Here is a 27,047-nt window from a genome sequence, read left to right as displayed (position 1 = left end):
TTGTAACATCCTCTTATAGGATTCCAGAAACTTGAGTCTCTAGGCTTTGAACCTCGACTAATTTTATATGCTGAAAGAAGTTTAGAAATATGGATCTAGAGATAGGGAAAAGAAACCATGACACTAAGAAAGAGAGAATAGCAGTTGTGGCTAAAAGCTTGTTTTTGTTTTTTACAGTTTAAGGCACATCAGAAACTTTGTTTTTAGTGCAGTGACATAATCTATATCATACACTGTCACAAACTCTTAACAGTGATTTGGATTTTTTCATGTATCTGCACTTTAACAATTAAGTAATGTTTTGTTTTCTGAAAAATTCTCCCTCTTTTGCTTAGCTTCAGTATAGCTGCCATGCTTCCATTTATTATACAAACTTTTCTGTCGCTGCAGGTGCAATAATCTGCTTCCATTTCTTTCTGTGGCAGTAGGTTTTAATAAGGGCAAAGTTTGGGAAATAAAAATTGCAGAATTAGTGGAACATAATGTACCAAATGCAATGTAGGGAAGGGGTGAGCAAACAAAGAGGAAGTGGGCTGAAGGAATGCAGTGTATTACTAAGGCAGTGTTGGAAACCTTTGGCACGTGGCCCATCAGGGTAATCTGCTGGCAGACTGCGAGACATTTGTTTACATTGATTGTCCGCAGGAACAGTTCCCAATGGCCGCAGTTTGCCGTTCCCGGCCAATGGGAGCTGTGGAAAGTGGCACAGGCCACGGGGACATGCTGGCCACCACTTCCTGCAGCTCTTATTGGCCGGGAACAGCATAACGCAGCCACTCGGAGCTGCGGGGGGCCGTGCCTGTGGACAGTCAACATAAACAAAATGTGCGGCCTGCCAGTGGATTACCCTGATGGGCGCGTGCCCAAGGTTGCTGACCCTTGTACTAAGAATTCGGTAGATTAAATTTTGCAATTTCTTGGACCTCTGTGATGGAAGTTTACTTCCATTCTTCTCCATTTCTAATTAACACAAACTTGAGAACAGACGACTTTTTTTGAGCCTTTCCCTATTTATTATTGAAATCTAAGGCACTTTGGAAAATCCCACCCTAAATTACTTGTGATACCAAGTTAGCCACCCAGGGTTTGTCTATACTGCAATTAGACACCCATGACTGGCCCATGCCAGCTGACTTGGGTTTGGGCTAAGGGACTGTTGAATTGTAGTGTAGACATTCAAGCACAGGCTGCAGCCTAGGCTCTGGGCCTTCCTACTTCAGAGTTCCAGAGCTTGGGCTGCAACCCAAGCCTGAGACCTGTAAGCCAGAGTCAGCTGGCATGGGCCAGCTGCAGGTATCTAATTGCAGTGTAGACGTACCCTCAGGTGCTTTTGGAAGTCCCACCCTTTAATTTCTGCAGTGTCTAATGATTGCTAGACTTGGAAAGGGAATGATTGATTAAAAGCAGCAAAGCAGTGCTGCAAGCTATATCTACTGAAACAGTATATAGTATGTGGGTATGATTCATTCCTCTAGGAAGTGTCCCATATGTTAACTGTTCAGTTTTGTTTCTTGATACAATATTTTCCTTGGACATGTTAGAAAAATATTTGCAAGGAAAAATTATGGTTCCCTACAACATCAGAATATCATGAAATGTTAAAGTAGATTAATTTTAAACTGTGACCTAATACTCACCTTTTGATAATTTCACAGCTTCATTCCTCTGTTCCACAAAAATATCTGTAACGGCAGTAAGTATAAAAAGCAATAAAACATTATTTTTAAATCTTGCATTCTTAAATAGTTGCAGTGTTTTCTTTTTAATTGCTTTATGAAACAATAATTGAAACTTTTTTTAACAACATTTTAGTAGGCTACCATGCTAGGAAATTAGGAGACTTCCGTACAATATGATCATCTATAAATTTGTGAGGTAACAAATTGGTTATGTGTAAGTATAGACAAATGCAAGGTGGGAGTGTTTCAACAGCAGTATCTCAAGTGAAGCTTTCAAAGCTCAGCCAAGTATGCAGTGATGTTTTTTAATATACCTCCTGCTGCTATTGTAAAATCCTTTATGGAAGGAAGTATGCCTCTTGACTGTCTCAAGTTTAAAAAAAAAAAAAACCTTCAAAATGTTTGAATTTTTCCCCGATGATGCATGTAGTTCTGTGAATATTCCTCTGGCCTTCGTAATAGGAATTCTGCAGTAAATACTTTATTTCTACAGAGTATGCACTGTCTTTTTACAACAGTGTGTGATACAAAGATTGGTTATATAATACAAAGGGACGATAACTGTTAGTCATGCTACATATATTTATAGTGTTCCTCTACTCTAACTTTTCATCAGGGAAGAATTTTTAATGACTGTATTGGCCCGTACACTACATATGTGTGCTATACACTAAATTAGCTTGTCTCAGTGTGCTTCAGACTAAAGCTGTGAGCAGACTAGTAAAGAGAGTTGATTTTAAAACAAGAAATCCAAACCATTCTCTAAATAATAATGTCACAGCCAGTGGATTTTGCATTATCATAAAGATGAGTTGGAACTACATAGTCACTCCTTCCTGTCTTCTTGAAGTTAAAGGTTTTTACTCCTTGCATCTTTGTAGTGAAAAGTTATAAGAGCCTTTTTCACAGCTGTTTTTCTGAACCTGTGAAATCTTTTATTTTGCAGTTCTGCACTTTGATAGTCAATTGAGAACTAGAAGTACCCAGTGGTATTGTGATACAGTAGAGCTGCCTTGATGTGCAATAATCCAAAAAAGTCACTGGCAAATACCAGTTACGTTAGTCAGTTATATTTTAAACTAGATCGAAACAGGAGGGGGAGTGCTCCCTGCACGAGTTGAGGAGGAGGTGTGGGAGATTCTGCTCATCCAAGTTAGGTAGAAGACTGGGAGCCTTTTTTTAACTGAAGGAGCTGTGCACCTTTCCCCACCCTTCCCTATTTTAAGCCTTGACTTCAGTGAAGAGGACAACAGCAGTGATGAGTAGGGCCCTACCAAATTCGTGGCCATGAAAAATGCATCCGAACCATGGAATCTGATCTCCCCCTGTGACATCTGGTGTTTGTGTGCTTTTACCCTATAGTATACAGATGTCACAGGGGAGACCAGTGTTTCTCAAATTGGGATTCTTGACTCAAAAGGGAGTTGCAGTGGGGTCGCAAGGTTATTTTAGGGGGGATTGCAGTATGGCCACCCTTAGTTCTGCACTGCCTTCAGAGCTGGGTGGCCGGAGAGTGGTGGCTGTTGGTTGGGCACCCAGCTCTGAAGGCAGCGTCCACCCTGCCAGCAGCAGTGCAGAAGTAAGGGTAGGAATACCACAACCGACCCCACAATAATCTTGCGACCCCCCCCCACCCCCAAATCCTTTTGGGGTCAGGATCCTTACAGTTACAACACTGTGAAATTTCAGATTTAAATGGCTGAAATCATTAAATTTATTATTTCTAAAATTCTATGACCAAGAAATTCACCAAAATGGACCATGAATTTGGTAGGGCCAAATGAGGAGAATCTGTTAAGACTGCAAGAAGTTCAGAGCCAACCAAGGCTTCTTGGAACTTTATTTAGTGTTTTGTTTCCATAGCTATGAAATACTTTGTTAGTAAATCACAAATGTTATTTTATAAAATGACAGAGGAGGCAGGCTCGTTAAGGGCTCTGTGGTGGACGGGGAGGGAGATACATAAAAGGCGTGCGTGTAGCTGTGGATGCACGTTTTCACTATGTTAGAAGCTACAGTGGTCTCCATTTTAGAGTGAAAGTTTTCCACAGTTACTACACTTGGTTTCTATCTTGAGTGAAACAAGAGCTTTGGTATTTTAATTTCACTGTCTGTAGCTGTTAAAAAATGCCAATTTTTGATGGAGATCACTGAATCACATAGCCACCTCTGGTTTTTAACAGTATTGTTGAGACATGCTGCAAGGATTGACATTCGCTTCCTATTAGAAGGCTTATCATATGGGTAAAGGCTTAGTCTCCTTTTCATGATAGTTCATCTTAATCAAATCTTCTAAATCCTACAGCAACCACAGTTGTGGCAGGAACAATGAAAAACTTTAATCTGACTCTTTCAATGTGCTCCAAGTCTGACCACTCTAGAAGAGGATGACAGTCTTCATGTTAACTTAATAGCAGGCGTTTCTAAAACAAATACCTCCGTTGCCTTTTGAAAATCTGGCACTTGGGGACATAAAACTAAAAAGGACTTCATGGGTCATTGCGTTCAGTTGCCTGTTATTGCAGGCAACCATGTTGTGTAATCCCATTCTTAAATTTATCAAGCTCTTGCTGACTAATCTGAAGGTGAAAGTCTCTACATCCCATTATTGCATCCCTGAGCTATTCACTCCAGCTATCAGTTATCACATGTAATAATTTTCTGAACACTTGGTAACAACTTGTTTTGCTCCCTCTTGCATGTTGTGCGTTCTAACCAACACTTTGTCCCCATGTATGTAGGGAAATCGCAAAACATCTTCTGAATAGAAATACAGCACACACTCTTTCTGTAATACTGTAGCCTTTTGCTTCTAATATTTAACTCTTGAGTCATTACAGAAAATTGCTTATGTATCCTCCATTAAGTTTAAGGTGCAGATTGCACAAATCACTAATAACTGGTTCTTTACTCAGCTACACAAGAAATTTTTGTTGGGTTGACATTAGTAGAGCACACACATGGAAATGTGAAGACTTGACTTAAAATGCAAATAAATACAAGTAGAAGGATAATTCTACAAGAAAACATACACATATAACAAAACACCCCCTGGATCATACATACTTACAGCCTTAGGCTGGTACAAGATAAAGCCCCCCCCCCCCCCCCACTGGTGTTGACATATTTACAACCTTATGGAGACTGGTGACAGCGAAGATAGACAAAAAAGGTGGGTGGAGATCACCACAGAAAGGCTTGTTCATACTCAGGCTTCCACTATTCGGTCTTCTCTTGTTCCCAATTAGGATGAATTTGACAATCTTTTATATGCCTTTTTCTGTTCCATCCACATATGTCCAGGACCATATCTGATAACATCCCAGCCCACTTATTCATATTTGGTGTACCAGGCAATCAATTTCAGGGTTCTGTTAGTTCATATGTGTTGTTCCGGTTCCCCATAATTACATTTCCAACGGTTAACCTCATTGATGTATTGAAATGATCGCATTATCTCTTATTGCAAAAAGCCCCTCAGATGCTACCGTCCATTTGCAGTTTACCTATTCATTACAAGATGCATTGCTAAACTATCACAAGATATATATTGCAAACTTTTAGGCCACACTCTAAGCCCTTAACACTTAATGCTTAGGACCTATAGCCAAACCTACTTTAGTACATATATTTTGGTTCTTCTACTTGCTGTTACAGCTTGAATAACTTCCTTTATTTTACCCAAAACCAAAGACCCCCCCCAAGATCAGGTCAGTGGTCAATAGTAACCTAAAAATCATGTCTGGTTTTGAGGCTTATCTGGTTATACATCCTATCAGGACATGCTTTGCCAAAGTACTTACGCCTCTGGGAGATTCTGCTTCCTTGCTAATGCAGCTGGATTTTTTTTTCTAATGCAAAAGTCTTCAAATACGATACAGTGAACTTCAAACCACTTGTACTGTGTATTAATCACAATTTTGAACTTTTTTATGGAAGGTGTAAGACAAAAAAAATCCTATAGGACGCGTGAGTGGTATCCTGAAGCAATTGATATAGAATGTTTTTGAATTATCTAATTTTGTCACTTTAATTCTGCTCTAGTTTGTGCATAGGTGCTGGAAGTAGGGGTGCTTGGGGCCCTTCCGCACCCCCTGACTTGAAGTGGTTTCCATAATACACAGGATTTACAGTTTGGTTCAATGGCTGTCAGCATCCCCACTATATAAATTGTTATAGCACCCCTGAATGTGTGCCTTTTTGTAGAAATTTGGGGTGAAACATGGATATAAAAAAACTTCTCATTTTGCTTCCTCATTTTGTACATTGTCCTATCTCCACAATGTTTACTCTGATGTAAAATTTAGAATTTGAACATAATTATTTAATTCTGGTAGGAAAAGACCATTTGCTATTTAGTTAGATTTTCACAGAGAAGTTCAATTTCCAGCCAAAACTGACAAGTTGAAATGACAAAATAAAAAGTTTATATTTAAAGACTCCAATTGGCTGTTGATGATAGTTTGTTGCATCATTTTCCGTCTTGCAGTGTGGAGTTTTTTAAAATGACTCATTTTGGATGACTAACTTCCTTTAACATGAACTCTAGTCTTGAATCCAAACACTAACCAGCCAGTCCAATGTCGTGTGTGTGTGTGCATTATATTTCTGGATGAGGGACTGATTTGAATCAGCCTCAGAGATCATATGTCATAGCAGGCTTTGAGGAAAGGGGCAGATTATAATGGAGTGCTCTGTGTGCCAGTTTTTAGAACTGTATTACAGTCAAATAGTCCTTAACTCTTAAATTGAGGTTTCATTTTTAGTAGGCCATCAGTAGTTGTTACGCAAATCTAAGCTGGGGGGGAGAATAGTTATCCAAAGGTAAGGTATCGCTGACAAACCTTAGAGTGGCCCATTATCCCAGATAATTCCATTAACATATATAGCTGTAAATGTATAGGTTAAAGGCAAGCACTTTGGCGCATCCATTGCAAAAATAATCTCTTAAATACAGTAGTCTTGAGATCAACGACAGCAATATGGGAAATAGGGAGACTAATATAATCTGTGGCAACAAAATACTTACGAAAGTTTTTTTCTTGTTCAGCTCCTTCAATGGCAGTATAGTCGTGGATTTTTAATAACTGATGTGACTCGAAGTACTTTTCTTACATGGAAAGAAAACATTTCAGTTAGCTGAAACAAAAAACTATTAATCAGCAGTCCATTCAGACTTAGCGTTGGTAGTGTATTGAATAGCAACCATGTAATGAATGAATTTGACTAGTGAATCAAAATCCCATGCGCCAATGGGTGAATAGTTGAATAAAGCTGTTAAAGAAATGGATTCAGTTCACATCAGGCTATTCACTTAAGTCTCTGCTTTGACCTTTCAAAGTTCCTAAAACTAGACTGTCCTATATAAGCTCAATTCAAGTTATCTATGGCATGTCTGGGTAGGGTGGCATACTAGTGATTGAATTGTTCAGAAATTGTTTATCGTGTGTGGCTAATGTACATGTTCACTCTGGCAGTTTTGTTAACTCTCCGATTTCTTTATATTGCTATCATGTAATGGACAATGTTACAGATCTCTTGGGAGAGGGTGAGTAACACTTATTTTCTAAGCTTCTTTAAATAGAGAATTGTTAATATAATTTTAACAGCTGTCTTTACTTCTTGGAGTCCAGTGATTTTTTTTTTCCCGCTCTTCCGCTCACTATTTCCATTTGGTCTTCGTATATGGTTGCATATAGACAATCTGGCAGCGCTTTCCAGTGTTACTTCTGAGCCACAGATTTCAGATCCATTTGCTCCAGAGCCTAGCCCAACTACTGCTGCAACTACTGAAATCGCACCTGCCGCAGCACCTGCTACAACTACAACAACCATTACTGCTGTCGCTGCTGAAGTGGATCTCTTTGGAGGTTAGTTTCGTTACTCTAATGCTGCAGTTTATACAAGAAGCATAAGCCATCTTGAAATCATCAACTTTCATAGTCTAACTAAAAACTTGATCTTGTGGTGTCTGAAAGCCCAAATTATTCAAGTAGTTAGATACATTTGAATGGAACTTTCAAATTAACTAAAGTTTTCTGGGTTTTTTGGTTTTGTTTTGTTGTACATTCTGAAAGACTTTCCCTTTTCTGTGTGCAGGGTTTCCTTTTTGTATATCCCCTATGGAGGGGGAACATAAGACTGGATACATTTTCAACTGGCTAAAAACTGGGTTCTAAGCTTAACTCTTAAATAGCCAATTTTAGAACTAACAATTAACGTTAAAAATTAAATATTGGAAGGATTTTTTAAAAAACTCTCATCCATGGATCTGCATTGTTATACTGTGAGTGAACCTAGGACTTTTTATTGAAATGCATAGGCTCATATCACTAAAATTACCAGTGCTCTACAGCTGTTTGTCATTGTACTTAATTGGCACACAGAGACCCATGTTGTGCTATTCTTTGACCCTTTCTTTAAATTCTAGTAATCTAGTCCTCTTAAATTTTATTGTATTTCAGAAGGTTTTGTTGAAGCTTTTTGTTGAAAGTAAACCCTAAAAAGTGTTTTGAAAACAAAATTGTCACTGACTGGCATAATTGGTGCCTTTTTCCTCAGTTTTGAGTTGCTGCGTAGCTGAACCAAAAGGGGATCCTACCTAAAGAGATTAAAATGGCAAATTAAATATCTACTGCTAGACCTTTAGGTAAAACTGGGCCCTTTCTCTGCCTTTTGCTGGGCCAAGGGAAGAGTGAGAATACCTCTGTACCCAGGTGTCTAGTGCACTAACTTAGGCTGTGGGAGACCCAATTTCAAGTCCCTGCTCCAGTGACTGATTATATAGAGTGGAACAGCTTCAAAACGAGAGATTTAGGAGACCCAGCTCAGAATACTTCTATTATATTCAGGCCACTGGCTAGTGCATTTCCCTGCAACTGGGAGACCAGAGTCCAAATCCCTTCTCTCCATCTGATGTGGAGGGAGGATTTGAACCCAGGTCTCCCACATCCCAGCTAAGTGCCATAACCAGTGAGATAAAAATCTATAAGAGACACACCACCACCTCCTCCCATTTTGTGAATCTAGTCCTCCTAGTCTTCGCTCTTGTCAAAATGACTGAAATTGAACCAATTTTGTTGAGTTAATTTTAAATTAACTCAATCTCTTTTGGTTTGGTCAAAACTATTTTGGCAATTGTGATGTGAATTGGCAAATAGTTTTGGTCAACCCAAAACGGCATTTTTCAGTGAATAAACTATTTGCCAAAAATTCACTGAGCTCTGGCTTCCGCCTCTACGTGCTTGTTGGTTTGGGTTCTTTGACATCCCTTCTGCAGAATCTAATCACCTTTTTTCTTTATAAACTCTAAAGAAAGGTCCTGTGAAATCTATGCCCCAAGGAAATGTATTGCTATTGATGAATGTTTCATTTTGCATTAGGACTTTCTGGTAATGTGTCCATCTTCTGTGCCCTTGAAGCTTTCTTGGTTGACTAAAGCTATCAATAGTCATGCCTCCTTTGGTAAGCGATGGTGATTTGTAAGAGCGTAGATAGGGTTCAAATTTTACAGGCTTTAACATAATCTGATCTTTTCCTATTTCTTTCTGGTTTGTCTTCTCCTCACCACAACCGTCCCATCCTCGTCAGATTCCCAGTTACACAAACAAGTCCTGGAGGCATCCTCTATTTGCTACCAAAATGTTTCATGTCAAACTTCCAAGTCCAGCTAAAATTGTGTACTTTTGCCATATGGTATTTTGCATGCTGGACTCTGTATCTTTTCTTCTGATTCCTATACCACTAAAGCTCAAAGGATTGGGGATTTTCTTACCCCAGCTTTTCCAGATTACGCAGGATCCACACATGTGCTTAAACCTATTTTATCCTTGTATGAACAGCAAAGGTAAAAAGATTACATATCTTGAACAGAATTTTTACCCAAGACATCTTTGCCATGATTTAAAATTGCAGAAGCCCTGGAAGTTCCCAAATCTCTTCTGTCCATACAACCCATGAAATAGGGTTTCTTGTTCAGGTGAGCACATGTAAAATGGAATGACCCTTCATCAGACTGCCTGTACCTAGATAAATACATTTGGTTATCTGCAGCTACCATTTTAACTGCAGAAAAAATATGCAGCCCATAAGCAGTCAGGCCATATCTCTACACTTCAGACTTCAGCAATTCCAGCAAGCTACTGCTGAAGTGCTATTCAGCTCCTAATGAGAAGAAGCGGAGTATTCTATACTAAGTGAGGATGAACATCCATGAAGTACTTTTTCTCTTATAGTAGATTACTCTCTGAAGCTCTTGTGGTTACTATCTGTGGCAGAGAAATCTAGGACTACATTACCTGCCTCAACCTTATGACTCAAAGGGTCCCACTGTAATTTCCAAGAGTCTGAGGGCTACTTCTCATTGAACACAGTTTATACAAATGTGTATAAATTATGTATAGCACATAAACATACATATTGCTTTAAATATTTTAAAATATATGAGAAATTGAAATGTGAGCTCTAAAATAGTAAAATTATAAATGTACAACTGCATATACTGCAGAAGAATAGTTATTAAAGTTAAATGTTTTACCTATAACATTTGCTTATAATTTTATTCCTTCAGCAAGGAAGCTGCAAATGTGACTTTCTTTATAGTTCCACAACTAAATGCAGTTTATCAGTTTCATCTGCACCCTGAAGTTACAAGGAGAAGATGGCTGGGGACTACCTTTTTGTCTCCATAGGCCATGTTTATAACCTGTGTCAGGGAGTTTGTTAAAACGTTTAGCACACTTTTGGGTGGTATAAAAATAATTAGCATCCTAAGCTATATGGTGGAGCATGTCAAGAAACCTTTCTTCTATCACTTCAATGATATTTGGGTCTCAAGCATTTTGAGAGAGGTTATATCTGCGGTTATCTGTAAGCATCAGTACCTACTTTCCATGGGTGAACAAGTAAAGGTTCTAGACCCCTGTTATCTGGATCTTGTCATTTGGAGAGAATATTATGAAGAAAAAATAGATAATTTTGAAATACCAATCTGCTCAGATCCTAAGTGAATAGCCATTTTTTTCTTCAGAAAGAAGTAGCAAAAATCTTAAACCATTTCTTTCTGAAGAAGAAAAATCACAGAAATCTTAAACCATTTCTCTCTTAGGAAGTATATCTAACTCACACCTTTTCTCTAGCCTTCTGATTCTGAAAGTTTTGAATGTTCATGGAAAAGGTATCCTTCATGAGTCACTGAATTGACATAAGTCTGCAATATTCTAGGCATCCATAGATCAGATGCCATATAGGCAGCGGCATTGCAGATTTCATTAAACCTGCCTACTAATGTGCTTTGACATGGTGGACCACTAGACCTAGGGATGAGTCATGGAATCATAGACTTTAAGGTCAGAAGGGATCATTATGATCATCTAGTCTGACCTCCTGCACAATGCAGGCCACAGAATCTCACCCACCCACTCCTGTAACAAACCTCTAACCTATGAGCTATTGAAGACCTCAGAATAGTTTAGTCCAGTGTTTCTCAAACTGTGGGTCGGGACCCCATTTTAATGGGGTCGCCAGAGCTAGCTTGGACTTGCTGGGGCCAAGGGCCAAAGCCTAAGGCAGAGAGCTTCAGTCCTGGGCGGGGGGAGGCTAAGGTTACAGGCCCCCTGCCTGGGGCTGAAGCTCTTAGGCTTCGGCTTTGGCCCCCCAGCCTGGAGCAGCGGGCTGCTGTGGTGGTGGTGGTGGTGGGGCTTGGATGGGCTCAGGCTTAGGTCTCTGCCCCCCTCCTGGGGTCTTGTAGTAATTTTTGTTGTCAGAAGGGGGTCACGGAGCAATGAAGTTTGCGAATGCCTGGTTTACTCTCCTCCAGGATCTATTGGTCTCTGCCTTTCTCCTGAAGCTGCCCACAACAAACACAAGTTTTAAATGATTCTTGTAATGTGAAGATGTATCTGCTACGCACCAGACTCAGATTAAAACCTTTTTTGCGAAAGGCCACCAAATGACTATTAGTTAGTAACTTTTGATTACTACTGATCTGGGTCAAACACAGCCCAGTGATCTATAGTAGAAATCTGTTTCCCCTCACCAGTTCCTTAGGCCAACACTTCCAGCTCTTTATTTTCTTCTGTCCTTCAATTTTTTTGTCCCCTTTGTGTTCACTTCACATTAGCAGATTTTAGATCTTTTAAAATTCTTCAGGGGAGGGGTGATAAATGTGTTTTGAATGGTGCTGACCACATTAGTGCTTATCTTGTTAAGAAATTATTTGTTGACCTGTGTGTCTGCTGGAGAGTGAAGATGTTAACTTTGTGGAGTCATTTTAACTTCTTGTAGTTCACCAGTTCTTAGCTACTCTCTCTGATGTTGGATGTGAGATGGGGAAGAAGCCAGAGGAATAGTCTAAAGCAGAAATAACGGCTGTGAAGGTAGAAAGAAGAAAGGGGTGGAAGCGGTGGCAGAGGCTCTGTTGCTTGAGCATAGGAGGAAACGCAAAGGGGCATTTATACAAGAAGTAATATTTTACTAATACTCTTTTTTAAAAAAAATAACACCTAAGGAAGTGTACTGAATTTACTAATCTACAGATCAGGAGTTTAGCTTTATGGGTACTGATAAATTTTCACTGAAGAGATTCAAAACTATACTTAGGCTTCATTTGAAGTGCTACCTGATCAGTTTATTATTCAAAAACACAAAGTAGTTCTCCATTGTGTTTATCTAAGGTCGGGATTGATCAATGTATTTTGTCTATTGCCTAGTTCTAAAAAGAAGTTAGGCTTCTGGAATCAATTAGATACCACAATAACTTGTTTGGGAGGTAGCTTATTAACTAGGCTAAAGGTTAACAATTTCTTACCTTGTTTTCCAGAGAATCTGAGATCTATACTTTGAGTAATAGCTGGCCAAATGTATTGCAATAGAATGTGTCAAATTTATTAAGAAAACTGGTGGAGAAACTGAGTGTGGAGGAAAGGGAAAGGTCTTGAAATATATTCCATCTCTTGGTATTTTGTTGGAGTCTTTAATTCAAGTGAACAGGTTTCCTCCAAAATATAATGGCTATAAGGCTGGTTAAGGGACAAGAAACTTGAAGCAAGGTTGCTTCACTAAGGCTATTGCTTTTAAAAATGCATGAATAACTGGTCGTTTTTGCAAAAAGAACGAGGAGTACTTGTGGCACCTTAAAGACTAACAAATTTATTTGGGCATAAGCTTCCGTGGGCTAAAACCCACGTCATCAGATGCATGGAGTGGAAAATACAGTAGGAAGATATGTATATACAGAAAACATGAAAAGATGGGGGTTGCCGTACCAACTCTAATGAGACAAATCAATTAAGGTGGGCTACTATCAGCAGGAGAAAAAAACCTTCTGTTTCAAATGGGCCATCCTAATTATCACTACAGTTGACAAGGTGTGAGTAACAGTACGGGGAAAAATTAGCATGGGGAAATAGTTTAGTTTGTATAATGATCCATCCACTCCCAGTCTTTATTCAAGCCTAATTTGATGCTGTCCAGTTTGCAAATTAATTCCAGTTCTGCAGTTTCTCATTGGAGTCTGTTTTTTTTTTTTGAAGATTTTTGTTGAAAAATTGCTACTTTTAGGTCTGTTTTAGTTTTTTAATTGGGGAAAGTCATATAATTTTTATCCCCCGTTCTCTAATATAACAGAAGATAAACTTACCAAGAATCTTCTGAGATAATATTGTTGAATATATCCTTCTTACGGACTGTTCCAGTTATAAAGATTCATTATGATTCACTTGTCAACAGTTCGTATCATGAGCTCTGGGGTGGGGTGGGGGGGTTGGGCCAAGGAGCTTGGCGTGTGGGAGGGGGCTCCGGGCAGGAGTTTGGCATGTGGGTTCTGGGAGGGGGTTTGGGGTGTGGGCTCTGGGAGGGGGTGAGGGGCAGGAGGTTGGGGTGTGGGGCCTGACTGGGCGATGCTCACCTTGGGCAGCTCCCACAAGCAACCAGCATGTTCAGCTCCTAGGCTCGGGGCAGCTAGGTGGCTCAGCCTGATGCCCCTGCATGCAGGCACCACCCCCACAGCTCCCACTGGCGGTGGTTCCCAGTCAATGAGAGTTGCGGAGTTGGTGTATGAGGCGGGGGCAGTATGTAGAGACCCCCTGACCGCCCCGTGCCTAAGACCAGACATGCCAGTCTCTTCTGGGAGCCACATGGAGCCAGAGCAGGTAGGGAGCCTGCCTTAGCCCCGTTTGCTGCCAACCGGACTTTTAGTAGCTATTAAAATCTCCTGGATTGCTTTCAGTGGCCACCGGGAGATCGATTCCTGTAGACTCCCAGCCAGTCCAGGAGGGTTGGCAACCGTATCCAGCATGTCTTAGTAAGTGTGTGAAATATTTTTGTTAACTATGGATCCTATGGCCACATAACATGGCATGCACAGTCTGGAATTATAAATTTGTAGACCAAACATTTTTCAATGGTCTATAGTTTCAGTGGTCTATAAGTACGGAAGCATAATTGTCTTTCTGCAGAACTCAACAGAAGAAAGATGTGTTGTATTGAAAACAAATAATTTTTTTCCTAAAGCAATGTGCACATATAACTTAAATATATTTATGTAGATACTTTTAGTATCTCAATAGTCCCAAATTATGTACCCTTAATTTAAGGGTTTCAACAATGTATGTTTCATACGGATTTAGTGTTTCCTTTTAAGTAATGCAGTTATTTTTCTCATTCCAGACCTAATTCCAGGGATCTTATAGTAAGATCTTACATGTTCCATTCTATGCATCCAATGAAGTGAGCTGTAGCTCACGAAAGCTTATGCTCAAATAAATTTGTCAGTCTCTAAGGTGCCACAAGTATTCCTTTTCTTTTTGCGGATACAGACTAACACGGCTGCTACTCTGAAACAAGCTTTTAAGGGCGTCCTTTGTGGCTTATTCTGATAATTGTCAGGATTGTAGAGCCATTATAATGTTAAAAGAAAAGGAGTACTTGTGGCACCTTAGAGACTAACCAGTTTATTTGAGCATGAGCTTTCGTGAGCTACAGCTCACTTCATCAGATATCTGTATATATATCTATCTGTATATATATAGATATCTGTATATATCTGTGTATCTGATGAAGTGAGCTGTAGCTCACGAAAGCTCATGCTCAAATAAACTGGTTAGTCTCTAAGGTGCCACAAGTACTCCTTTTCTTTTTGCGAATACAGACTAACACGGCTGTTACTCTGAAACCTGTCATTATAATGTTAGTTCACTATTGTAAGTCTTTGTATAGTAGATAGTCTGAACACTTTAGAAAGTTATAAAAATCATAGTATAGCTAGCTAGAGCTCTGTTTATAAATTGAAAACACATTGTAGGTTCCAGCTACGTATGAAACCAGAACTGAAAAAAATTATTTGCCATAGTCAGAGCCAGCCACTCCCCTTTTATGATTATTTATGAGGGGTTTATCCCTGCTGGAGTTCTTTAGCTGTTACATTTCGAGAGATGGTGTTTTACATCTTAATAGGAATAAGCTTTTGTGCTCTTGCTTACGTGGTCTCAGCACATAACTAATTATTCTTTCAAGTAATCCTGATAGGCTTTCTTGCAATCCCCCAATGTTTTTTTTTATTTTCTTAATGTAATACTGTACACTATATTATCAGAAAAAAAGTTATCTAAAAACAGTATTTACTGAAAGTATACCACAGAATCAGTCTACTTTGTATTGTGCATTGGAAGTGTTTATTTTTCCAGGAGTAATACTAGATTGTATTCCAGATGAAACTCTCCACTGATTCGGAAGCTGGTGATGTAGGCAAAAAGTCACTCGCATACAGACCTTCAAAAGCAATTATAGTTGGAAGTACCCAAATTCAAAAAATTTCAGTCCAATTCTTTGTTAGACTGATCAGATTTCTCCATTCTTCTAAATCATGTGCCAGTGTGTAGTATTTCTGCAATAATGTAGAGAATTTTTGACTGATTATACATTTTACTGTTTGAACATTTTACTGATCATACATTCAGTTTTGCCATTGTGAATTCTTGTAAATTAAATACATTTAAATCTCTAATGCAATAATGAGAAACTGCTTATTGACAGGCTCTTTTTCCTGTTGCTCTTAGTTCTCATTTTTCATTTGGTCTGATATAATTAAAATATCAGCTTTTATCTGGTTTTGCTGAAGTTCAGATGCATGTTGTCTTGAGCATTTTTAGAGTAGTTGGCACAAAATTTGTTTTTAAAATGGGCATTTTCATTCAAATTGAAACTTGTTACAGCATGTAAAGCTCTCTAATGCTGGCTTGGCAATGCAGCTGCAGCATTCCTTTCTAACAGGAAGTTTGCAGTTAGCTATTTTTTCCTCATTCCTTTTTATCTCCTGAGCAACATTGGACATTTAGAACTTAGAAATGCTTTCAATAGCTTAATGTGTTATGCACCACACTTTAGGACCTGATCATGCAAATGCTACTGTGCACTGAGCTTGCTTATGTGAGTAGTCCCCGTGAATTGTAGCTTTAGGACTACTCCATGATGGTAAACACTACAAGTGGTAGTAACACTTAACGTTATGTGCCTAACTTGCCCAGTTGTACAATGCTGGGAATGTATTACTATAATGGTTTCAAAGCTTGAAATGCTATAATGTTAGCACTTGTTTGAAAAAGCAAAAGAAAAAAACTGTTGCTCACCTATCACCCAAATTTAATGTTTGGGTCAATTTTTAAATGTTTAGTCTCCAGGGAACACGGACATCAAATTAGGGAGATTGGTTAGTTGTCTTTTTACTACACCATACGTTAAGATGAACTTTCTTGCTCTGTCAAAAACAAGATGAGTGAACATATAATCTTTTTTAGAATTCTTGATTTTTTAGAAAGATGATTAATTTGTTTTTTGAAGCTCTGTGAAACCTTTTTATAGTGAATCCTCTCATGCAAATCCTCAAGACCTGCTAATGTATTCAAACAAATTATTTTAGAGGGCCTTATTGATTTAATAAAGATTGACATGCAAACTTATAAGACTCATTTTAAAAGTTACATTATCAAATGGAGACATGGATAAAGTCTGAATTTAGACCACTGAGATGCAATATACAGAGAAAAATAGATGGGTTATAGAAAAGTGCAAAGGAGTTTTTCCATCTGGGGAGCCCAGTGAATATCAGTACTCATGTAAAACACTACAGTTCCTGGGATGTTTTATAAGACTGGACTACAAAAAAAAAATTAAAAACTGCTAAATTTTTAATGTTGCACCTTTCAGGAATTAGAAATATTTTAAATTATTAATGGTTAATGGCAAAGAATGATTGAATTTCCATTCACTGGTCTGTTGTTTTTACTATCGGTAATTAAAATTCCACTTCTCAGGATACCTGTCAGTTATGTGGATCTCTCTGAAATGAGGTTTCGCTATAAATGGGCTTCACAAATTCTAGTCAATTTAAATGCTGGCAATAGTGCAATAAAGGATCATTGAGAATTCTAGTTCACAGCACAAGCTTTTAGTTTCCTGAATATTTTGAAGAGCTAAAAGTCACATGCTAGATAAATTATTATTTAGACATACACTGAGGTAATTTGACTGAACATGAAAGTTTAATAACTTAAAAAGAAAAGGAGTACTTGTGGCACCTTAGAGACTAACCAATTTATCTGAGCATAAGCTTTCGTGAAAGCTTATGCTCAGATAAATTGGTTAGTCTCTAAGGTGCCACAAGTACTCCTTTTCTTTTTGCGAATACAGACTAACACGGCTGTTACTCTGAAACCTTTAATAACTTATTGGCATCAGTTTACCGCCAAACTTTTTACATGCTTTCGTTAACTTCTCATGTTACATAAACATGCTGCTCAGAACCCTTATACAATGAGAATCCTGTTGCCTTTAACATCTTAATATGCCTCTTGCCTACCACCTCAAAGTATTAATATGTAGTCCCATCTAAAATAAATACGTTGAGTGTGGTGGGGTGGGCGGAGACTGAGAATTTATAATGCATGATTTATCTGACGTCAGTAAAAATACTAATAAAAATTCATGTTGTATAAGGGAATCTTCCTATGCAATTTAACTTGGTTCTTTTACTATATCTTTCTTCTCTCTTTATCCTTTTAATTTCTGTTTTAAAAAACTGCACTCAAGATGCCTTTGCAGCTTCTCCTGGAGAAGCCCCTGCAGCACCTGAAGGGGCAGCAGCACCAGCTACCCCAACCCCTGTAGCAGCGGCTCTTGATGCATGTTCAGGAAATGGTGGGTTTTATGTCATTAGTCTCGTGTGTGTTGTAGTATTAAACTACATGGCAGTGTGGGGTTTTTTTTTTAATTATCAGTCAGTCTTTTTCTTCTGAGTACATAGTATTCGTTGTAGTTGATCAAAAACATAGAACTTTGAGACAGAAGAGCATTCTTCACATAACTGCATGTGTCTTCTGTCAAAGCTAATATCCTTTCTCCGTACATTTATTCAGTAGCACTACTGAATAATTTTGACAATGCTGAGTGTTGTAAGCAGCAACAAGTTTAATATCCTGTTAATGTTTTGGAGCCTGAGCTTTTTTCTTCAGTTATCTTCATCTGCTGCATTCCAATTGTGCCAAACCAACCTTTCCAAAAAAACGTGTAGCATTCAATTCCCCAAATTTTCCACCTTTATAAAAATACTTTATTTTAGAAAAAACCTGCTGAATAGCTTGCCCAGATCAGTAGGATAGGTGTTACAGTGAGCCTCGTCATTGTGTGTATCTACTGTGTATGTATGTTACCCATAGTTATGCTTTATTTTTGCTAATTTCCTCCCTTACTGATCCTATATATATATTCTCCGCTTTCCTTTTTACAAGACCCCTTTGCCCCATCTGAAGGTAGTGCAGAGGCTGCTCCCGAGCTGGACCTCTTTGCTATGAAGCCAACTGAGACCAGTGTTCCTGTAGTTACCCCTACTAGTGCAGCTACTCCAGCTCCCGCAACTACTCCTTCTCCTGCTGCCACTGCTACTACTGCTACAGCACCTACCACTGCCGCCACCACCACACCTGCCACCACCACCACCACCACTTCCGCTCCTCCTGCTCTAGATATCTTTGGTGGTAATTGTTGTTTTTAAGTCTTTGATTCTGGTGGATTGAACTCTGGTTTGTCAAATAAATGTACCGCATACACGATCACTACTGCATGTATACTGTGTATTAGAAGGCTCTTTACAGACAAAGAGCCGGTCTTTTTAAATTCTCCGAATACGATGTGCAAAACTGAAAAGTTACTGCTTTCAGTCCTGTCTTCCAAAATGAGTTAGACGTGTATATTCTTGGTCTTAGATTTATTTGAGTCTGCTCCTGATGCTCCTGCAGCGCCTAAACCAGATGCTACTCCTAGCATTGACCTGTTTGGTACAGGTAAAGATAAACAGATCCTTTCCCACAATGTAGTTTTTTTGTTTTGTTTTGTTTTTTCCCTTAAATGTTGTCTCATTTGACACTGTTACGGCATAAGCTGACTTTGATTTAAACACAGTACTTACTTCTTCTTGGTTTTTCTTTTTACTTCTGGAAGATGCTTTTTCATCTCCACCACATGGAACTTCTCCTGTGCCCGAGAGTTCTCTCACTGCTGATCTCTTATCTGGTGAGTGCTTGTTTCACAGGACACTACAGATTTTCAGTCTTTTCCCAAGTAAAAATAAATGATTGATGTTATGCTTAATTTGAGAATCCCCTTTCAAATCCCTATCTATAATACCTCAAATGTTTCAATGATAAATTGTGATGCATGTTATTTGTGAAGAATATTTTCTAATGGTCACAATAGTCAAATATGTCTCAAAAATAAAACTTCAGATTTTGTCAGCTAACATTCAGTTTGCCAGCTCCACTGAAGTTATCTATACTAGTAGTAGATAACCTGTATGTATAGCCTTAATTTTTCAGAAAATAAGTGCTACCCTGTGCACAACAAAGTTTTTATGATGAAGATAGCTAACATATGCAAAACTTCACATACTTTCTGATTGCAGTGTTGTAGATTGGTATCTGAACTAATGTACAAGTCCTGTGGTGCTAACTGGTGGAGTCTGAGTGTAGATTTCAAAATATTTAGTTATCATTGCTATTAACTTGCTGATACTAAATATTATCTGTCATATGCCTACTGCAGTGGATGCATTTGCAGCACCATCTCCTCTACCTGCTGCCTCTCCAGCAAAAGTGGATTCTTCAGGTGTGATTGACCTATTTGGTGGTGGGTATTTCTCCTTCGTCACCACTTGCAAATTAAGTCACTTATTTCAAATACATTTACACTGTTTTCATGTTGGTGGTTGCAGTTTCTTCTTTTCACAATTTAGCTCATGCAGTGTTGCAGCTGAACAGCTTTGTATGTATCGAAGTCGTCTTAAACGAAAATTCAATAAAACATAAACTGCAAATAAACATTTGCAACACTTCTATTCCATCATCAGTCCTCATTGTATTTACCGTTCTATCATCTGTATTCAGTGCATGGGTTATCTTCCTTGATCATGTATTTGCGTTTTCACTCAAAGTTCATTGTACGAAGCTGTATATCTTTTAATCTTCTGTTGATGTTTCTCTGAGCAGCTCAACTTCTGTAAGCAGCTGGAGTTGGTATATAAACTAAAACAAATTGGTAAATGTGAATTCTACTCGATTAGACTGAATTGATCTGAAATGGTGGAAGTTAGGATAGGCATAGCCAACTCTTAGCTTTTTTAAGACTTTATCTGTATAGGCAAACACCACAGAATTTCTGTTTCATGTATTATGAAGCTATTTCTAAACTTCAATGAAACAGTCAACTAAAATGACAGGCTTGTAGGTTGTTAGAGTACTTTCAGCTCTGTACTTCTAGCTGGAGTTATTGTTGCCTTTTATTTAATCCATAATGTGGATCTGTGTAAATGGCTTAACTCAAGTCGAAAATAACATACTGTAAATATAGTTGGGGTCTCCTATTGGAAAAGGCCGCTAGTTTTACAAGCCTCACAGGTGAAGTATTGGCCCAAAAAAATCACTTGTATTTCTCATGTGAAAATATCATTTTTTAAAAATGCTGGCTCATTGCCTTATTTCTCCACGTTCACTATATGCTATCAAAACCACCTTTTGTGCAATTCTGTCTGAGGTTCCCAAACATGTTTGCTCATCATTCTACCTGGTGAATGAAGCTGTCATACTACTGCTATTCATTCATGCATTCTTTATATAGCAATGATGACTCAGAGTATTTATGTTAAACTTATTTTGCCTTTCTTGCTGCATTGTGGAATTTACCCTATAGATGCTTTTGGAAGTAGTGCTTCTGAACCCCAACCTGCAACCCAGGCAGCTTCTAGTTCCTCAGCTTCTGCAGACTTACTGGCTGGTAATAAATATAAATTTAAATAAAATGTATACTTTCTTGTGGAAGGTTGTTTTTTGGAATTGTTTAGTCACACACCTATTTTATTTCAAAATGAACCTTCGTTTTGCAGTGGAGTAAACTCTAGATCAGGGTGGCCAACCTAAACCTGAGAAGGAGCCAGAATTTACCAATGTACATTGCCAGAGAGGCACAGTAATATGTCAGCTTCCACCCACTCCCAGCACCTCCTGCCCATCAGCAGCTCCGCTGATCTGCGCCTCCCCCTCCTGCCTGCACCTCCTGATCAGCTGTTTCATGCTGTGCAGGAGGCTCTGGGGAGGGAGGGGGTGGAGGGAGGGCAGGGCAGGCTTAGGGGAAGGGTGGAGTGGGGGCAGGGCCTGTGGCAGAGCCAGGGGTTGAGCAGTGGGCTCCCCCTCCCACCCGGCACATGGGAAAGCTGGCGCCTGTAGCTCCAGCCCCGGAGTCGGTGCCTAGACAAGGAGCCGCGTCTTAACGTCTGAAGAGCCGCCTGTGGCTCCGGAGCCACCGGTTGGCCACCCCTGGTCTAGATGTTGTTGGACAGCAGCAAAGATTTGATAGTATTAAACATTCTTAAGTACCATCGCTTCAATAAAGCTGTGTATAACAAATTTTACTACTTTCATGACACATCTCCTCCTAAATGACTGCATGATCATATTGTTCTCATCCTCTTATTCTTCCCTTTTCCTAACCCTACTTACTCTCCTTATTTCTCCTTATCTCCTCCTGTTTGTTCTTCCTTTAGATTTTACTTCAGGGCAGGAAATAGGTATTATGTCTATTGTATGGTCTCATGCATATTTGTGTTGCTATGTAAGTAAACAGGATAACTTGAGTTCTAGGAAACGAGTTGATTTAAAGAAGTAAACTTGCTCTAGGCTAGTTAAGTTTTTGGTAACTGTAGTTTGTAACTGCTTGTGTCAGTGTTGTTAAACTAACCTCTCCGTGCTAGACATTTGTCCTGTATCTTCGCAGCTGTACAAGCTTTATTTAACAAATGAAAGGATCACCATTTGTAGTTTGTTTAATTTCTGACAATACTCAGATAATGTTATTTTTAAAACTCTGAAGATATGTTAACTAATCCTTGCAAGCATCACTTACCCCATTTTGCATTTTGGCTAACTGAGAAGCAGAGGATAACTGCTGTTAGCAGTTTTGGAGAATGATCTATTGGACTAAATATGTTCAGTACTGTACTAGACTTAAAGTTTTGGACAGAACTCTGCATTGAGAAAAAAGAATCCTAAACCATGCATCATCAGGATAAGGTCAAATATGATACAAATATCTTAAACAATGAAAACATCTAAATGAGTGGTTTCAGAGTAACAGCCGTGTTAGTCTGTATTCGCAAAAAGAAAAGGAGTACTTGTGGCACCTTAGAGACTAACCAATTTATTTGAGCATGAGCTTTCGTGAGCTACAGCTCACTTCATCAGATGCATGAATGAAATGAAATGAGCAGCTCTCAAAGTTACTATAAACTGAAGATTTAGTGAGGTTCTCAGAACCTCACAACTATTATGTGGTACTGCTAAGCTTCTGTTAAATCAAATATAAACTCATTTGAATTTAAATCTGTTACTGCAAAGGCATCTCTACTTAAATTATATTAAAATACCTTAAAATTGCACAGTTTTGGGTTACTGATCAAAGTGGTCCTACAGTACTTCTTGTGCTGCAGATTATAGACCATAAATTAAGATAACCTCTAAGTAATGGCTGCAATATCAGTGCATAATTTTAGTTTTAGAAGTTCCATGAAAAGTAGGATGAAAAGTTGTTTTCTTCTGATTTAATTGATCCAAACTGTGTGGAAAGTAAACTCATAGTATCCCGCAGTAAGAGGAACTGGGATAGAGGACACTATTTGTGATTTTTGGCACATATGTCCATATCCTTGTTTGAGCCAGATAGAAGAGGCAACAACTTCTGAGTATTACTTTGTTTTAAATAACCTGTCCACTTAACTTGTATCTGCCTTTGTGCCCCTTCATCAAAGGGAGGCATCTCAAAGAGCAGCATAACACCCTCAGCGTTCAAAGTGTTTGTCACTCTTCGTTCATATCAGAAGGGATTGTAAAAACCTGAATTGTGCTGAGTATGGCACCAAATCAAAACTGGGGATGTCATGCTGATTTTCAAGTTTAAGGTGACCACCTCATGTCAGTCTGATTCCTTGAAGCTTCATTGCCAAGTGTACATGTAACACACTATTCCTTCTGGGGTACAAGTATGACACTTTTTTTTGCTTTGCTTCCAGTAAAAAAATAAATACATATCAACCAGAAATATTCATATACTATGGCCTCCTCCTTCCACCACTACGTATTTGGCTTTCTTCTTACTCAGGCAGCTTCAGCTTATCCTCATTGGTCTTTTCCATGTGCCAACTTTGCGAGCAGTACCCTTTTTATTGACTTACATTAGGCAACAACCAACTTAAAAGTATTACCTTTTTATGCTACCAAATCTGATGTGGTGGTGTATACTGGGCTCAGATAACACAAGCTACCTGTTCTACACCAAACCAAAAAGGCCACTAAATCAGTGGTGAAAAAAGTTCCAAGCCAGCTTTTCTCTAGTTTCAGGAAACTTATTTATATATTTCTAAATAGCCAGAGAATAGTCACTAACTCACCGTGATTTTGATTAGTCTAGAAAGTGAAGTTGGCAAGTCCAGTAACTAAGGGTATCTCTTCTCCCTTGAGTTAGCAGATTGAAAATGTTGTTGCTTTTTCTAATAATACCGTACTCCCTTTAATTCTGAATTAAGAGCCCATGTATATGAGATAAAAGTGAAAATCTCTCCTTGCTGCCTTTCAGGTAACTACTTCATTGGTGCTTGGGGTACAGCAGCACTCCTTCATTTCTAGTGGTTTCCATTGTATATAAAAGGTTTTCAGTTTTGTGGAATTGCTTACAGCGTTCCCCGCTATAAAAATTGTTCCAGCACCTATGAACTACTTATTTGGCCCTATTGGTTAATTCATATTTGTCCTTTAAATACTGGCATACTGTCATCTTTAAAGGTTTCAGAGTAGCAGCCGTGTTAGTCTGTATTCGCAAAAAGAGAAGGAGTACTTGTGGCACCTTAGAGACTAACCAATTTATTTGAGCATAAGCTTTCGTGAGCTACAGCTCACTTCATCGGATGCATACTGTGGAAAGTACAGAAGATCTTTTTATACACACAAACCACGAAAAAATGGGTGTTTACCACTACAAAAGGTTTTCTCTCCTCCCACCCCACTCCCCTGCTGGGGGGAGAGAAAACCTTTTGTAGTGGTAAACTTTTGTAGTGGTAAACACCCATTTTTTTTCATGGTTTGTGTGTATAAAAAAATCTTCTGTACTTTCCACAGTATGCATCCGATGAAGTGAGCTACAGCTCACGAAAGCTTATGCTCAAATAAATTGGTTAGTCTCTCAGGTGCCACAAGTACTCCTTTTCTTTTTGTCATCTTTAAAGTGGCTTAAATCTTTCTCAGCTGGTCAATATTGATTAGTTTTTTCCTCATCCACATTCTTATATGGGCCCCTTCACGCAATAAGTCCTTAAATAAGGAAGCTCTCCTATAAAAGATAGAAATGAGAATTTTTATATTGCAAGTGCTGTGAGTTTCTTTTGAGGATAAATCCAAAGGAGAACACATCTCTCACCAGCATCTAAACATATGCATGGAAAACTTTCTATTTCATTACAAGAAAGTAAGTGCCCATTCCAGAAATGATTACATATACTGGTTCCAAGACAGCTGCTTGAAGCTGAGTATGTGGATAAACCAGGAGCCGTCAGTAAAGGCAGAGTCCTTGCCTTCTAATTTAGAGTCCCTCTTTTTGTTAAATTTCTTAAATGACAATTTTATAGGAGTATCTAGCCAATTTCATGAATGAGAACATTGTTGGTTACTTGTAGGAATACGTACAATTGCAGAAAATGTTTCAGCATCTTTAGCAACTGATTTTCACCAGTTTCCATGTGTTGAAATTTTGAAAAAAGAGCTAATCTGTTTGAAAAGATCAAATCACAATCTTGTGTATTCAGGCTGAAAGCAATTTTACTCCCAAAAATGCATTTTCAGCATGAAAATGATGTCTATCTAGGAATATAGAAATTCCTTGAATATTTTGCCTACGCTTTAGTAATAGGAGCTTTCAAATTATATTCAGTTTTCCATTGTATTTGGGGGGGGTTCTTGATAGCGGAGGTTTTGAAAAAATTGGTGAAGTTGGTATTAAATCAAGACTTCTGTGTATAAAGGATGGAGGACGTGAGCCTGTTTTTTTGGATAACTGAGGCTTAGTTAGAATTCATCAAACCCACAGTTGCCTATGCCTACCCTGCACTGAGGCATGTGATCCTGTCTTTAAGCTTTATTCTTTCAGTGTTTCTGTATCCACATGTTGAAGTGCCTGTGAAAAGGGGTTTCAGAGTAACAGCCGTGTTAGTCTGTATTCACAAAAAGAAAAGGAGTACTTGTGGCACCTTAGAGACTAACCAATTTATTTGAGCATAAGCTTTCGTGAGCTACACAAAAGCTTATGCTCAAATAAATTGGTTAGTCTCTAAGGTGCCATAAGTACTCCTTTTCTTTTTGTGAAAAGGGGTAAAATTCCAACAGTCTCACTTATTAAGTAAACTATTTTTTTTCTTGCTTACAGAGCTTCTACATTTTAAATCCAAAATGGCTACCAATGGGGTTTGAATGACAATTTGGCAGATACAAAGGCTCTGTAAAACCATAACAGCATATTGCTAAGCATTTGTTTGCCTCAGATAATGGCAGATGTATAACCTGCAGCTAATCCAATTCTAAATATAAAATCCTCTTGATTTCTCATAGTTCTTGAAGGCTTGTCCTCCAAGGATTTTGAATGCTTAGTTTTAGTGAAAGTGTGCATAAAATTACAGGTACCTTTTTATTATGCATAATTGTAAGTATTCTGTAGTGTCACTGTTTGGCTGTGTTCTTGGCTTACTTCCTTTAGATCTCCTAACGAAAAATATCTTTCTCCTATTCTTCTCTTCTGAGAAACGTATTGGAATAGGATAATATAATTTATTAAAGTTTTATTGAATTGCTTCCTCTCTAATTAATCCTATAATCTAAAATTTGTGTGTGTGTGTATATGTGTGTGTGTGTGTGTATATGTGTGTGTGTGTGTATATGTATATATAGGAACTCTACACAACTGATAATAGAATATATTATGAGGTATTTTGTCCTAATAAAAAAATAGTCTTGTCTGGATACTCATCTGATCCATCCAGACATTTGAAAGTTTAGTTTTGCTTGCTATTATTTTGTTGTCCACATTTGTATTAGCAATCTTCACTGAACGAAGATGCAGTTCTACTCTCAAGCCTATTCCTGGTATCATGTAGAATAAATGCTAGCCAACTGGAAACTCCTAAACAATGAGTGCAGGGAAACTTCAAGATAGCATTTTAGTATAGTTTATTTCTAGATTGCTTTTCGAATCCTTTTTTTTACTCTCCCAGTCTAACTTCTAATATTCCTCATTCCTTTCAAGCAACTGCTCAACATTTCAAATCTTTCTTTGGATGTGCTAGCTAAGTAGTGTAAGTTGATAAATATACTATGATCAGTTTTCAAATGTAGCAAATTCACAAGGACTAAAAGCAAACTAAGTTAAAATGGTAAATCTATGACTATGTAATAGTATATAAAGCAAGTTTATAAAAATTATGCACAAATTAAAACCCTACCACTTTAACTTTATTGCCACCTCCATAACAAGAGGAGTTTGTTTTGTAAGGCTAAATGTGATCTGTTGCTTCTAAATCTACCATTCCAGTCTTGAGAGAAGGATAGAACTTATTTATGCTCTGCTAAAAGCACCTGTCACCACAGAACTTTATTCATGGATTATAGTAATACGAACAAATTTCCAGAAGGGCAGCTGGGTTTCTGTTCTGCTCTTAATTTGTGAGCATCTATTCTTTGAATATTCAAACATATTCTTTTGCTTTCATTTTTCTGGGGACTGAAAAGGAATTTT

General features: G+C 38.3%; 1 protein-coding gene across 25 annotated transcripts in view; it reads left to right on the top strand.

The window, feature by feature from the left end:
* Nucleotides 1–27,047, top strand: part of SNAP91 (synaptosome associated protein 91) — a 134,597-nt gene that overhangs the window by 91,645 nt on the left and 15,905 nt on the right. For 7 of the 25 annotated variants that reach the window (XM_077811643.1, XM_077811642.1, XM_077811638.1 and 4 more), the window contains 8 exons: nt 7,213–7,227; nt 7,379–7,549; nt 17,763–17,870; nt 18,461–18,706; nt 18,935–19,012; nt 19,170–19,241; nt 19,770–19,853; nt 20,913–20,996. The exons of 1 other annotated variant lie outside the window; for it this stretch is intronic. In XM_077811643.1, coding sequence (XP_077667769.1) covers nt 7,213–7,227; nt 7,379–7,549; nt 17,763–17,870; nt 18,461–18,706; nt 18,935–19,012; nt 19,170–19,241; nt 19,770–19,853; nt 20,913–20,996 — 858 coding nt within the window. The remainder of the gene's footprint in view (nt 1–7,212; nt 7,228–7,378; nt 7,550–17,762; nt 17,871–18,460; nt 18,707–18,934; nt 19,013–19,169; nt 19,242–19,769; nt 19,854–20,912; nt 20,997–27,047) is intronic. 17 more of the 25 variants (XM_077811648.1, XM_077811647.1, XM_077811646.1 and 14 more) reach the window with 10 other exon arrangements.

This window comes from Eretmochelys imbricata, chromosome 3 (assembly GCF_965152235.1).
Source record: "Eretmochelys imbricata isolate rEreImb1 chromosome 3, rEreImb1.hap1, whole genome shotgun sequence".
Classification (NCBI taxonomy): Eukaryota; Metazoa; Chordata; order Testudines; family Cheloniidae; genus Eretmochelys; species Eretmochelys imbricata.
The sequence above is the reverse complement of the archived record's forward strand: the minus strand, read 5'-3'. Positions and strand labels throughout refer to the sequence as shown.